The 16124-nt window shown below is 38.4% G+C and overlaps 1 protein-coding gene across 5 annotated transcripts in view; it reads right to left on the bottom strand.

Annotated features, from left to right (window-relative positions):
- Positions 1–16124, bottom strand: part of KCNQ1 (potassium voltage-gated channel subfamily Q member 1) — a 396763-nt gene that overhangs the window by 113105 nt on the left and 267534 nt on the right. For all 5 annotated transcript variants that reach the window (XM_062609397.1, XM_062609392.1, XM_062609394.1 and 2 more), the window contains one exon: positions 4190–4265. In XM_062609397.1, the coding sequence (XP_062465381.1) occupies positions 4190–4265 (76 nt within the window). The remainder of the gene's footprint in view (positions 1–4189; positions 4266–16124) is intronic.

Genomic DNA, 16124 nt, shown 5'->3' with positions numbered 1-16124 from the left:
TCTCACCCATCATATACAAAAGTTTGCAAAAAGCACAAAAGCCAGCACCAAATATTAAATGTGCACCACTGGCCGTTGCTGTTCCCTAGCATCTGCATGTGACAGACTCAAGAAATGGAGAGGAGAATCCACACAAGGGGAATTTCTGGGAAATGTAACCAAGTAACAGTCAAATAAAATGGGAAGAACATCCTTTGAAGCACAGGACACTGAACTACATTGCTTGGTACAGCCCAGTGTGGAGATTAGAAAAATTACACATACAATTCATGATTCATACCATGACAAATAAATTACATCAGATGATGAATTTTAAGACCTAAATGCAAGATTTTCCAGTGAAATTGTAGCAAAACAGGCAACAGTTACCCATGGCATCAGTGGAACTGCAACCTGTTTTTTTATTTTGTGTTATGTATAGAATATTTGCCATGGTGAAAAAATACCACAAGTTAAAAACATATTTTAGGAGGAAACTGGTTTACTCAACAGGAAGAATTTACATGGAAAGAAGAAAAAAAGAAAAGATTTCTAAATGACAATGGGAAATCAAATCAAATCACCGGTCTCTGGATCTGTGATGGATATCACAGTTGTACCCATGTGCGTAAGTCTTAAGACATTTAGAAACTTTCCTAATTGGAAGACAAAGATTATTTACTCATGAATCCAGCCAGTGGAATTAACTGAGTATGGTGATTTTCCTTCTGAAATTCAGTTGCAAGGTTAGACTACGCCAAAGACATCTGATTTACAACTAGTATGTGAAATTCATTTATGGTAGGTGGGGTAAACAAAGCCTGGAAAACCATTAGCTTCTGAGTACTGTTTTCCCTATAATCTACAGAACCCTTCCTGAACTTTGGTTTGAGCCATTCACCTTAACCGATCCGCAGTACTTGTGCTAACTACTAGTAGAACATAATCTTTTGCACACAATTTGAAACAGTTCAACAGACTTTACAAGAGCATAAACACATCCATAAAAAAGGAATTAATCCTTTATATTATGCCTGGTTCTTACGTGGGCACCATCATATGGACTATGTTCAAACCTGGACTTAAAAACAGAGCATAAATTTCTCCTGTTCTTTTAAAGAGGAAAAGATGCCCAAGTGTGATGCTTTACAAAGAATTGCTTTTCATAACCTGTGAAATTTCTTTGTATCCGTGTTTAGCTTTTTTTTATTCATTTCATTTATTTTTTAAACAGGAAGGGTCTGCTTTCTAACAGACTTTTGTCCTTGTGGTGCCATCATCCCCTGTTATTAACTGAGCTCTTAAGTGTATGTAGGCAAATTTAGGCATACAGGTGTATCCTGCAAATAGCTGGTATAGTTTAAGAACTATGCTGGGTTCATGGCGGGATCTATTTTGCAAAATTTTCCTCTTCCTTCCCTTCTTCCTATGCTTCCCCTCCCCAAAAGCTTCAGGGGCATCTCTAAAAAATACTCCTTTTAATTGCTGGCCTTGCTTAGTGTTCCAGCTAATTTTAAGCATTCCAATGGAATCCAGCTGAATTTCCCTCCTGCTCCTCCCCCCCCCCCCCCCCCCCCCCGTTGTAGAAAACAAAAAAAAAAAAAAAAATCTGAATTTTCTTTTAGGAAGATACATTTTATATAAACACAAAAATCTTAGAAGGCAAACATCTAGGAGAAAACAGCAATGCAGACCACATCAGTGCTAAAGGATACATTTTAAAAATGCATTTTCTGCTTTACCTTAATTTCAGATAGTGCATTGGACTGGTTATTAGAAACTGTATAGTCATTACTTGGCACATGTTTAAACATATTAATTTCTTATGACTACTTTATGTGCATACAATAGAACAAAGCAGATTTACAACATACTTTTGAGGAAAGAATAATGAGAGTGGTTATTTCTTAATTACAGGAGAAGCTTTCAAAAGCACCTTGTGGCTTGAATTTCAAGGTGACTTTGTGCATTGTCAAAATGCACTTTCAAAAGCAGTGCATACATGCTTTTGAAAAATGTGACTTTGGTGCTCTCCAAACTTTTTAAACTTGGTCATAACCTTGTATTCAGAAATTATGGACAAGTATCACATATCCCCCATATGTTCCCATTGGGAGATTCTGCTTCTGACAGAAACAGCAGTGTATCACTTGTGTGCAGGAGCGACACGAGATACATTCCATTTCAACCTATCTGGCATTTTTAGTTCTTTACTAACTGCCAATATTGATAGCACAGGAAGAAGAAGAAAGACTACTAAAGAAGGATGAGAGACAACCTTGTTGAGGGATTTTGCAGATGGCCAGGACCAGGTCTTTTGCAGATGTGAAAGTGAGAGTACAACCGAGAAGCCAGATTAGCAACTGGGATACCAAGTACAAACAAGTTTAAAGTATGAACTGAATAGTCCCATTCTATTCAGTCAAATGCTTTTTCAGCTTCTATCAAATCATCTGCCGCAGGGGAGTTCCATTTATTTGCCAGGTGGATAATGTTGCACACAGTGTTAAGGCATTTTCAGAATAATACGACTTGGGAGGTAGATATATAACGTGTAGATTTCTTGTTTCTAAGCAGTTTAGTTAATACCATGGCAAATATTTTATGATCTAAATTTATGAGAGGAATGATTCAGTAATTACCATGGAACAAAAGATCACAGTCAGGTCTTAGAATGAGAATAAATTAAAGTTTAATGGAACTGGGCACATTTAGGCAGTTTTTCACTGAACAGCAGTGGACACATGACTGGAACTGGCCACGTCCCTTGCCAAGTTACAAGCGCTGGCCAGCAACTGTTAAGGAGCTTCTCGACAAAATAACTATAAAAATTATTTTCAAGTAGTCCAGGTATTGTGCCTTTCTTAATTTTACTTTAATAAAAATAACAGATTAAATGGGCCAGCAGAAACTTTCTGAAAGTTCTCTCTCCAAGAAAAGCCTGGACATGGGAGATTTCAGCCTTAATGATGACAGTCTGAATATAATCTACATGACTGAAACAAATTCTGAAAAGCTCAGGCAATCTTAGCTGTTATTTAGCTCATGAATTTTAGTAAAAATAAAAACATTCAAATTAGAAAATTGCTAAAGAATTCAGGCAGCCCTTCTAAATTTCAATGTGGAAGTCAGAATCGTGGTTTTGAAGTAGCAGCAAGCATAGCCTTAAAGAAACAATGATGTTTCTTACTGTTAGGCATCATCATCTTTTTGATTCTAAAACTTTGCACCCTTCAAGTTGGTAGGAAAAAGGACACCCTCCCTTTTGGGGGGTCTAGATTAAGGGTAGAAAGCTTTTTAGTCTATTGTAAGCAGTAGTGGTGAGGTCATATATGAAAATGGATGTGTGCAGTTAAGCCCCTATCTTTCTTTGCATTTTTTAGTCATGAAACTCTCCAGAGATTGCCCCTTATTAATTAATTTTAAGTAAAGTGATATATTTCTTCCATATATATATTCACCTGGTTTAAATCAAGCTGAAGGCTGTTGACATGTTTTCTTACTGGATTAATGAAACTGATTTAGAAACCACATTCTTAGAAAGTTTGCAGCCAGAATTTTTCATTGAGACCAGGCAACAAGGTTAATTAACTACTGTTAAATGCTTACAGTATTGCAATGTTACAGGAAGTGAAGTGGCACACAGGAAATGTCTGATAGTAAGGGCTAGAGGAGTAAGGAAAGCCAGTATCTCACAAACTAGGAAGGAGCTTTCTTCTATGCAGAGGGGGGAAGGGAAAAGGAAGGAGAAACCTTCTAATATGCTAACAAATTTCCATGCTGGTTTCTTATCAGGACTTCATTATCATTGAGTAAGAGACAAAAATAAGGCTGAAGTAGTATTTTAATCTCTAATCCCACTGACTTGGCATGACAGTAACACACAGCTCAGAATTAATGGAGACATATGAGAATGTTTGCACTGAGAGAAAGAGACAGTGATAACAGAGGGTTAAGGGTCAAGTCCATTAGCAGAAAACAACATTTTAATTCAGACCGCATTTCAGGAATTTAGCCTACTTCCAGTGCATCCACAGTTGACTAACCTGCTGCTAAACAACTACCCTATTGAAGGAGGGAGAGAATGGTGGGTGTAGTTCACCATTACTGAAATGAATTATGTTAGTCTCTCTTAAGTTTCTGAAAGAAGCAATGAATCAGGAGAATAAAAGGGTTTATTTAGAAAAGGAGCTTTCTATCCACAACTCACCTGAAACTTTTTCTTTGCCACAAAATACTGCATCCTACGAATCACCTTAATTGCAGCGCGGTGGTGTTCTCGCAGCCTGTGGGAAAAACGAGGGAGGTGAGTGGGGTGAAAGACCATCTCCATCCAGACAATAACAGTCTGCAGGAAGTGCTTCACTAACATGTGAATGTGTAATGCAAGTAGTTGCAATTCAGCCTGGGAGCACAACACACTATTATGTTGACTTTCCCCACATTTCAAGAAGGCTATAAAAATCCAGGATTTTATCTGACCTATGCTAGGTTTGCATACATTTCACAGTAAAAAGAGGTGTCCACATAACCTCCACCTATGTCTAAGCAAACCTCCACCATCTTTCCCAGTTTCATTTCCACAAGAGAACACCAAACCCAAAGCTACCAATTTTCTCCATATTCAGCCATGTACAGCTTTTATACACAGTCACTTTAGAAATCCAGTTTTGGGGGGTTTTATGGGTGTTTCCCCTCCCCCCCCCCCCCAAGTCCTGTGCAATATATTTCTTCACTTACATGAATTTGTTTTTTAAAACTGTTTTAAAACAACATTTAAAAGATTTTTGAGTCATTGACTGCTAAGCAATCCAAATGATCTTGTGGTAGCTGGATGCAACATCTACATACACATGTATCCCAAAACTGAACTCTAAGTGTATATAAAGACAAAATAATCTGAAAGGTCTTTAAACAAACATATTTCCCTTTCATACACATGCATATGAACTGAAAACACAATTAAAAATTAATAATCTGTTCTTTGTACTTTAAAAGATTTTCATAGTATCTGACATTTTTTTGAACATTAAGAGCAACAAATACAAGTTTTTCAAAGCTTGCAAAATTATGTATTTTCCTTATCATTAAAATAGCAAATCAAAAGTTTAAGCTGTGCCAATGACTTATTCTACTTGCTCATTCTATTACTCTTATCAAAACAGGACATTATTGCACAATCTTTATTTCCTTTTTAAATGCATAAACATCTGTCATCCCAAATTTCTAGTGATGGTTTTGGGGAAGCAGCAGTAAAAGCAGAGTTACATATTCCAGATGTTTTATCTTTATCAAATTCTTATTAGTAATAGTAATAGATCAGCAACTTGAGATGTCGCTAGGTAGTGCTTTCTGTCTGTACTGAACCTGACAGCTGTCATACTCATTATGGGATAGAAAAGACATATTTAAGTTCTGTACAGGCCTGTGCCTTTGGTATACTTGGCGAGTATTTGTGAATTTCCTCAGGACAGATCTCCCCCAGCCAACAGAAGTTCTGCCTGTGCAAATGGCGATGTCTGTCCTCTGAACAGCATGACAAATGTAGCTGGGACATTAGTGTTTTTTTTTTTAAACTCACACTTTTTACTGGGAAAATAACTTTCTGCAAAGCCAAAAAGAGGACCAAAAAAAGCCCTCATTTTCTACTTGCAGATATTGTCTCTCAGGTGGTTTCTTTCTGTTACAGAAATTGTTCAGATTTAGCAATGACACAAAAGATTACTTTGTCTGGATACAGCGTAAAATATGGTTGCTGTTCAAACTAATAACATACAGCTTTTCACCACAGGTCTACAGATCACTAAGACTGTGAGTGCATTTATATAATGTGACTTTACCTCAATAATTATGTACCGATCCCTGAATCTGCAGTTGGATCTGTATAGGGAGGCCCATCCCTCATAATGCCTTACTGAGTTTTCTCAGAGAGACAACCTCTAGATCCCTGCTTATGCAGATCTGACTGCAACATCACGGTTCATGTTATAAAAATGGAAATCCACTCCTGGGATCACTGCCTGTTTGGACTGAGTTGTGGTGAACAGAGTTAGCTAATGCTAATTCAGTGTCTCTGTTCCATGAGCCCTTTCTGTATCACTGCTGCTAGAGACGAGGATGACTTACCCAAAACATAAAGGAAATGAAGTGTTTGGGATTTCAAAGTTCTGCTTCACAGAGTTGGGAGCCAAAAAGTTAAACCACTTTATTTGCTATTAAATATCTAAAGTGTGAGATTTTAACTGTCATGTAGCTATATATCCTATACATCAACACACAAGAACATCTTATAACAAATAGAAATAAATTTCAGTTGCAATACAACTACCTGTAGTATTTTTGTTTGTGCCTCATTCCTCTAGGGTGTTCTTCACAGTCCATTATTTCTAAGTAAAATACTTCATTTTGGGGCAGCTAGTAAAGCACACCAAATCCCTCATTCTCTATCTAGATGAGAAGTCTCATCTATAAGCAAGACAGCTGGATAATGAAAGTAATATTCACCATTCAGTGCAATAACAAAAGTATACAAGCAAAATGATTTTCCAATGCAGCTATTTTACATCAGTCATTGGTCAGTGCTAACATGAATTTCCATGCCAGGAGGGAAAGTTAATATTCTCATTTTATTCCTTCCCGTTTGTAGCTCCAGTAGGAAACCTGACAGTAAACTTGTTTCTGCTTATGCTGTAAAATCTACTTCTGCACAACAGGCTGTCCTGATTCCCCAAGATTAAATGCTTCTGTGATGAGGGAAGGGAATAAAGGATTTAATAGTAGCCAAGGTTATGATTCATGGTTGTTTGATCTCTTTTGCAAACTGGTAACAAATGCTTTAGTAAATTGAGAGCTTAACCATTAACCAGTGATATTTGTTTGTTCAGCCACTTGTGACATCTCTGAATTCTGGTTACAGAATGGCTGTCTGCAACCTCTGGGGACATATGGCATGCTTAGATGCCAGATAGCCACTCAATACGTTACCGTCCACACAGCAAGAGTTTCATGAATACTTTTTTTTAGGAGTGTGGTGGGAAATGAGATCATCTGAGAGTGCTTACAGACCGCAACAGCACACCTTGGCTGTGCATGCAGCCCCACAGCGAGCAGGAGACACCCTTTGGAGAAGTACTGCTCTGCAGAGCAAGTCTCTGATGGCAGTTGCCTCCCTCAGCCCTTGTGTAAGGGGGTTTTGGGGACTATGGCGGGACTCTGGAGAGCCACCCTCTTCAGGGTGGCTGTGGGAGCTATGCTCTCTGCAATTGAAGTCCCTCATTTTTACACATTCGGTTTTGCCTAACTTCAAGAGAAAACTTATTTGAGAAGTTCATTAGCAGCAGGGGCAGCAGACAAGGGTTTTGCCCTTTTGTTACCAAAGCTATTTTCCTCTCCTGAGTGTTCATAGGGATTTGAGCCTCACTCTCACAGTACCGATTAACGTCATGGCAACTTGCATCTAAAAAAACTTGCCAATCATAATTTGAGTGATTCCTATAACCATCAGCATATTACTTTCAAAAATAAACTGAAGTAGTTTGTATACCTGTAAAATTGAGCTAAAGATCACTGCTTTCAATACTAGACAACATCTCGGCATGCATCTCTCCAAAGAAAAATTGCTTTCACTGGCTACCAGCAATTGTCTTTTTCGATATAAACAGACATAAAGATCATCTTGAACACAGCACATAGCATGTGACACTTTCTGTGGACTTAAACTCACAGAATTAGGTAGTGAAACTGCCAGTGAAGCCACAACATTGCCATAAATCATAGGAATGATCCAGAAGGATATAATAACTCATCAACAACAGAAAACCATCCCAGTGGTGATAGATTCATGCAAACCTACATCATTTTTAGGTATAAACTAGGTTTGTTTTACTTGTGCAGTGAAAAAGTAACCTGTTGCGGATGCAGGCACTCCTCAATGCATCAGAAATGAGAATTAAAAAAAACAAAATACAATGGATTGAGCACCCACATTACAAAAGAAAGCCTGACAGAATAAAATTGCTAGAAGTCATTCCTTTTTTCTGCCTCCTTTTGTTACTACGATACTTAACCTACAAGTCATTTGGAGGAAATCCAATCTCTTCATTAGTCCATCAAGAATCTGGATTGGAATTTCACATAGTTTGGAAAACAAGCATGCTGAAGAACTTTAGGCAATTTTGCACATTCTCATTTGGTTGGGAAGTTTTTAAACGTTTGTAAATGTCCCACACTATTTTAACAGGGCCATTTGTACATTTATTTGCAATATTATTCATTTTTCACAACACAGTTAGGGAAAACCTCAATACATTTCCCAAGGTGTGGCACATTCCCCAGTCCTGCGCTCACTGACAAACACAATGAATGTCACCAGCTTCAGCCAGCACCCACTTGCCTCCTTCCTGAAAGGGGACCTGCAGGGCCACACCAGAAGAAAGCTTTCTGGGACAAAGGCTAAGATTTTTGATTACAAAAACCATGTGGATTTACAAAAAAGGAAGTAAGCAGCTGCATGCTTTATTTTATCTTTTTTCAAGAAAAATAAAAACTATTTTTTTAAAAATGAGGTTTTATTAAATCAATCCCTATTCTAAACACAGTTCTTTCATTCAAAAACAAGAAAGGAAACCCAGTTACTAATTAGAGATCTTTACTATCCTTATATCAAATCCCTAGTAATGGCATTAGAAGTTTGTTCCCCTTTCCATCTCAGGAAGGTGTTCTTCATATTGGTTTAGTGTTAACAGAAATATTAAAGCAACAAGACAGAAGAAAGGTGGTGCTCATTTTATATTTATAACACTTTTTTGTTCATATGTAGAACATTTTATTATCAGGACCATAATGTCTGGCACAGACCTCCCAGCATACATGGACACTGATATTATCGAAGTTAAAAGGTCAACGCTGTCTATGCAGAATGAGTTCAACAAGAATGAAAACTTAGTAGAAGGGAGCCACAGTTTTATATAGTCTTTTACAAAATGCCCATTTCTCAGTAAACCTTACACTGATTTGAAGTCAAGCTCAGTTTCCAAATGTATTTCAATTCTCTGCAGTGATCTTAAATTTCCAACTTAGGAGACAGCTAAAGTATTCAGAAAGAAGGCTAATGTCGGTTGGCCTGAAGTTTTTGGCACTAATCATTATTTAGACATGAACTTTAACACATCACATTTTAATACTATGTTGTGCATGTTAACTGAAGTATTTTTTCCATTCAGGCACTGAAAAGCATTCCTTGTCACAGGATCTCGTGGACAATACTCAACTACATTAAGCCATTTCATTAGTGAATTTAACTCTAATGAAATCTTTCATCCCTAATCCTCCAGGCACTTTTGGTATAGAATTTGCTGTGCCTCAAGGTTATTCTGTCATTCTCTGCCCATTAGAGTTGATGGGATTCTCTCCATACTGGGCAACATTTTAGATGTGGTAAATTGGAAAGGATTAGGTTGTATTGCTGTGTATTCTGTAATAGAAAATCATAGAATCAACCAGGTTAAAAAAGATCTTTAAGATCACCAAGTCCAACCATTACCCTAGGACTGCCAGGACCACCACTAACTCATGTCACTGAGGGCCTCATTACACGGTTTTTGAGCACTTCCAGGGACGGTGATTCCACCACTGCCCTGGGCAGCCTGTGCCAATGCCTGAGCACCCTCTCAGGGAAGAGATTTTTCCTAATATCCAATCTAAACCTCCCCTGGCACAACTTGAGGATGTTACTTCTTATCCTAGGGCTTGTAACTTGGGAGAAGAGACTGACCCCCACCTCAGTGCAACCTCCTTTCAGGTAGTTAGAGAGAGCAGTAAGGTCCTCCCTGAGCCTCCTCTTCTCCAGACTAAACACCCCCAGTTCCCTCAGCTGCCCCTCATAAGATTTATTCTCCAGACCCTTCACCAGCTTTGTTGCCCTTTTCTGGACCCGCTCCAGCACCTCAATGTCTCCCTTGCAGTGAAGGGCCCAGAACTGAACACAGGATTTGAGGTGTGGCCTCACCAGTGCTGAGTACAGGGGGACGATCGCTGTCCTGGCCCTGCTGGCTATGCCATTTCTGATACAGGCCAGGATGCTGTTGTCCTTCTCGGCTGCCTGGGCACAACCTGGCTCATGTTCAGCGGCTGTCAGTCAGAGACCCCAGGTCCTTTTCTGCCAAGCAGCTTTCCAGACACTCTTCCCCAAGCCTGCGGTGTTGCATGGGGTTGTTTTGGCCCAAATGACCAAACACCTGGCACTTTGCCTCCTTGAACCTTCACTTTGCAAATGCTTGATCACTGTACCCAGGAATAAAACCAATATCATTGATTATTCCAAATAATGAGGGCTGCCCAGCTTTTCCTTTCATTCGTTGCTAGAGCTTGGCAACTGTGGTTTGCCATCATTATGGTACATTCATATGGGGGCTCTCAAAATATACCCTGGCCTGTAAATGATTCACAAATACCATCTTAAGGACAAACCAGTAAAAGCTGCCCAGAAGTTTTACAAAAGCATGATGACACTTGAAGAGCAAACCAATTACTTCATAAAACTGAAAATTTATTCAATGGGTTTCAGCCAAGCTTAGTGTTCACATAAATGCTCCCATAACATTTTAAAGGTATGAACATGTTTTTTTTACTGGTCAAACACTGTTTACTAGACCTTGCCCTCTGGATTCCCCATCCATTCATGAAAGTAAAGTCAGAAACTAGTGACAAGACAAATGAAGTGAATTCAGGCATCCCTCACAGTCCTCACCTCTGGGGTCTTCACAGGTTTAAATGCAATAGGAATACAAGACTAATAGATACATGTAGGACAAGAAGAATCTCAAATAGCAGGTAAGCTAGATTTTTAGAACTTCTTTAGTCTTAGTAGTCAAAGGCATTATTGTAATTATTAGTAAACAATTAATCTGCTTATGAAATATCCTTGTCTACCAAACTCTTACTCATGCTTGCAAACTGGTCATGAACAGGTAAGTTTTTATCAAATGCACTTGTTCATTTAATTGCTGAATAATTCAATATCATCAGCAATGATTTCTATGAAGACATTTAAGTCATAATTTCTACAGAATAGTATGCCTTGAATGTTTAATTTTAAAAATACAAGCTGCTGTGACTTAAATGTATGTGTCTCATAATGTAATTTCTGTTTCCTACCTAGAGGGATGCAGGGCATGACTTCCCATCAGAGTAGTAGTGACTGTAAATTAAAAATTTGCTCTGTGGGAATACTCTGTCACAGTAACATCAAATTCACTCTTTTGGTGAACTCTTTAGCCAGTAAACATCTTGGTTATTATTTACTGAATGTGAACATAGTCCCAGGGAAGTTAACTTAAGCTGAATTAATATTTCAGAGGTCCTCCCCCCACTATGTATTCTCCCAACTACCTGTGGTTGGTCTTTTTTCGTTTTAAAATATGTAATTTTAAATCCACAGTCACCTTTCAACAGATTTATATATTATTTTTACAGCAGCTTGCAAATCTTCCTTCTCAAAAGTCACAGGCTTAACTCAGAAATCCTTCTGTGTCCTTACAGCAATCCTCTTCTCCCTACAGGTAGTCTCTTTCAGCTTAGTTTGTGGATTTTTAAGAGACATACAAAGAAGAATAAGTTTAAAAACTAACATTGCCTTTGGAGGATTTTGATGTTTTTGCATCTTCAGTTAATAATAAAAATAGCCTACTATTATAAGAAATGCTTTAAAAAAGAAAAAATCATGTAGGTTTTTCAGTTATGCCATTGGAGCATGGTGTACAAATGGGGAAGCAGTTGGAAAGGTGCAGCCTCCGCATGGGGCGGGCAGCTCAGCAACCACAGCTCAGGGTGTGATGTGATCTCCCCAGCTCTCAGCTGCATCTCAGCAGAGATGTAACACTGGTGTACAGCTGAAGAAAGGCAAACATGCCATCTTCAGCACAGCACTGGGGCTTTTCTCTTGTTTTGGGAGCCTTCATGCAGTGATGGCAACTGGTGGGAAACCTGATCAGCCACAGTTGGCAGGTCAGAAAGAATCCCAAGCTTTGCACTGGTGGCCTGGGAGAGGTGCCCAAAGGGTGGTGGGGAAGCAGCAGGTGGGGGGGTCATATGGAGAGGGAAAAACAAGCTCATGTGATTTGACTTGTTTCAGGCAATATGAGTAATATGAGACTCAGAAAAATAGAGCATATGAGTCTAGCCCTGTAAAATATATTCTTATCAAGGCAATCTGAAATGAATATTTAAATGTAAGCCTGAGAAAGGAAAGAACCATTGCTCTTCTGACTTTTAGCTAGCACAGATAAAAATAATAACTGTCATGTGGATCAGCAAGTAATGGGATGAAGTGCAGAAGTTTTTAGAAGCTGTTTTTCTGATAGGGAACACAAGTCTCACAAGGGGCTTGGCTTCATAACTCACCCAAGTACAAACTCTATAATATCTATACTGCTGCAAAACAACTATATTGCTGTAACTCAAAGTGGATCATTTTACAAGTATTTATGTGATACTGGGAGACTGGACACAAGGTAAAGAAGGTAAACACATCATTAAAAACAAAGTTTTCAAGCATGCTGACTCTCTACTCCATTCCCAGTTTTCACTCTATTCCTCAGCATGTCCTGACAAACAAAAATTGGTTTCCAAACTAAGAGGATCCAGAATAGCTAAACAGCACAGGATTTTGGAGTGCAATACTCAAGATTTGTCCAACACATAAGTATGTCTAGAACCATGACAAATTGCTGTAGTTAGAATAAAGATCATGCATGCATTTTCAGAACTAATGGTATGGTGGGGCAAACAGAGGTAGTGTCAAGAGATTTCCTATGCAATCTGCCCGCAATGGTGCTAGCAAGGAACATAACCCTTATTATAAAAATTTGCATTGAAATCAGGAAAGAGCACGAGATTTCCTGTATATCCTAAATTGCCTCTGCTGCATACTTTCACAATTCTGTTTTCTGTGATATCATTAACAAATACCAACTGATATTGATACCCATATGAAATCACAGTGAACCTTTATTCAGCTCTTCACTCTCCACATCTTGTTGAGTCAAAAGGCAGCTGCTTTTCTACATGGTTTCAAGGCCAGGCAACTTGAAAGTAACTAGACACAAATGAGATCACAGATAAGTATATAATAATGCATGGCACTCTCTTACAGACATAGTCTGACACGTTAAACTCCTTTTCTAAAGAAGTTGAAGACAGAACACAACAGACCTGCAGCTCAGCACACGCGGAAAGCCATGCATATTGTTATTTTGCAGCATCTGATTAAGAGCAATCTCTTCAGATTAAACAATTATTTTTTGCAGAGCTTGTAATTTATGGTTCCAAATTATACATAGAAATGAGGGCTACAATCACTGACACTAGGAAGAAATAACCTATTGCCTATGGTTACTTGCCTCTATTGTTGGCCTATTAAAATTGTAATAACTTTTGAATATTAAACTAGTTGATGTTACACTACTTTGTTATGCTCAAGAATCTGCTAACACTACACAGTAGCTCTTTGTTGTATTCACTGTAGGGAGTTACAAGACCACTGCAAACACAAGGCTGAGTATGGCTTTTCTCCTTGGCTTAAATTGCATTGTCCAGAGTACATTTCAGATACAACTCGTACACAGAATATCAAATACTAAATATGTGATGAAAAAGCATACTGAGCACATGAAAAACATTATGATCAACTCATTAAGAATTCTTAATTACTTGTTCCCACTTTATGTAATACTTTAACCATGTTAATTTAACATATGCTGTATCCCACATCTTAATTAAGACTCGTCACATAATAGTACTAATAACATCCCATTTAACCTTTTGTTTTGAGAAAACAGAAATAATCTTTTATTAGGTCAACTGCTGATGCAGTTCATAAGGTATCCATGGAAGGTCAAAACAATATTGCATTGCTACTTATTTAACCTTACACAATGACTTCAGCCAGAACCTCCTTCAGTTTTTCCCCTAATCTCAGTAATATGTGTATTTTTTAATAATGGTGAATAGAGACAGAAAAAAAAAAAAAAGTAGCTTTTTCTTCGTAAAACCAATCATAGGCAAGATGTTAGATTCACTCACGCACCCTCACAAGTTCAGGCTATTCTATTCTGGCAAAGCAGGTAAATCAAGAGAGTATCTCAGCTGTTTAACATAAATGAAAGTCATTACACAGTTGTGACTGACAAAATAAAGCAGCTCTTCTGTTGCAGAGACAGGAATTACAGCAGGAAGAAACATCTGAAAGGAAAAGGCCATTGACCTGAATAGCAATATTTGCATTATCAGAATCAGTGATAATACTATTTCAGAAATCCTAACATTTTCTATGTTGTTTTCTACTACAGAGATGATCGACAAATTCTCCTGCCAGTTGATAATGGGAAAGAAATGATGAAAATTGCTGCTGTGAAGTGTTTCCAAGTACTATATGCTGAAATCATACCATATCAACACTTCTTCCACACCCTCCCCCCCCCGCCAAATGAAAAACATGAGGCCAAATTCTGTGCTGATTTACACCATGAGACACTAGGAAGGACTGGAAGTTGACGGACCATTAGGTCACCATGGCACCTGGCCTGCCATCTCTGTAGGGGCTCTGGATGCAACTTATACAGAATGATACAAATGTCTGCTCACAGCTGCACTTTTTAGGGGGTGTTATCTTCCAAAACTAAAATGATAAACATAAGGGTGTTGCCACAGTTTGTGTGAACTGCAATGAAAAGCATGGCAAACCTTGAACAGATAGCATTAGGACATGGGGATTTCACTTCCCACACTGATGCTGTCACTTCAGAAGAAAAAAGCAGTTACAAATGTAGTTCAAAACTGCAATTTTTGCAACTGGAAGCATTCTCTAGGATTTGTTATTTTACAATGGTGGAGAAACACATGGGATTTCTGCTTGTGGAGAACAGCTTTTTTCTATAAATCACAGAGTGTAATCTGAAACCTAGAAACAGCACAGGGGCTCACATTTATGGATTTAAAACAGATGAGAGCAAGCATGCTCTTAACCCTTTCCTCATAATTTCTTTCCAGTACAAAATGAAAATGAATATGCAAGTACTGAACAGAAATTAGATTGGTAAAAACACCAAAACCTTCATCTCTTCAACTGACTTCCCTAAGGACACAAGCATAGAACTATCCCAAAGCAAAGCACTGTAAAACTGCTAAAGCATAATCCACTACTTGGACTGCTCTTTCATCAACTCTTATTTAAGCAGTTTATCTTGTTGAGATTAGGATTTCTCTTAGCAAGAACTGGCAAACATAGACATCTGATTTTGAGTATCAGGCTATATTTCACTGGGAAAGAAGTAAGGAGCAGCCTGTTGTCTCACCGTATGGTCATAAATGCCTTAATCAAGCACTAGGAGAACTAAGACATTAACGATACATTCTCTTTAGAAATATATGAGTATTAAGATGATATAAAGAACATTTATTTATTATCTTTTAAGATCCCCAACCTTTTCTCTATCATTTTAGCCTTTCTTATGAATCATTGGACAGAAAACCCCGAAAACCCAGCATAGTTCAAATCTGAACCCTCAGATGCAGCTTTTTTTTTTCTTTTTTAATTAAAAAAAACACCAACACACAATGTAAGAGAATGGACTGGAATATCAGCATTGCCAAGAAGCATTAGTCTGTACTAGTCAGGGTCAGAGTTCCAGGGACTTCCAGAAATTCTCTCAGATATGTGACACAATGGTATGATTAAAACCAGAAATGGCTTGGATTGAAATAAAGTATGATGGTACATGTTAATTTTCTACACCAACATAATATTTTAGAGCAAACCCTAAACCAACCAACTCAGGACAGTTGAAAAGGAGAAGAGGAAAGATAAGTTTTAGCTTACTGCAAGATCACTCACCTGCACACACAGTATTTGCTTGCGGTAAGACAGCCTCTGTCCCCTTAATGGCTGCAGTTCAGTGAATCACAGAATCATAGAGTGGTTTGGGTTGGAAGGGGCCTTAGAACTCGTCTAGTTCCAACCCTCATGCTTGGGCAGGTGCATCTTCCATTAGACCAGGCTGCTCAAAGCCCCATCCAACCCAGCTTTGAACACTGCCAGGGACAGAGCAGCCACAGCTTCTCTGGGCAACCTGTTCCAGTGCCTCACCCCC

The sequence above is a fragment of the Pezoporus occidentalis genome, unplaced genomic scaffold, assembly GCF_034315485.1.
Source record: "Pezoporus occidentalis ecotype Australia unplaced genomic scaffold, CSIRO_AGI_Poc_V1 ctg137, whole genome shotgun sequence".
In the NCBI taxonomy this organism is placed as follows: Eukaryota; Metazoa; Chordata; class Aves; order Psittaciformes; family Psittacidae; genus Pezoporus; species Pezoporus occidentalis.
This window is presented reverse-complemented; position numbering and strand designations above follow the sequence as displayed.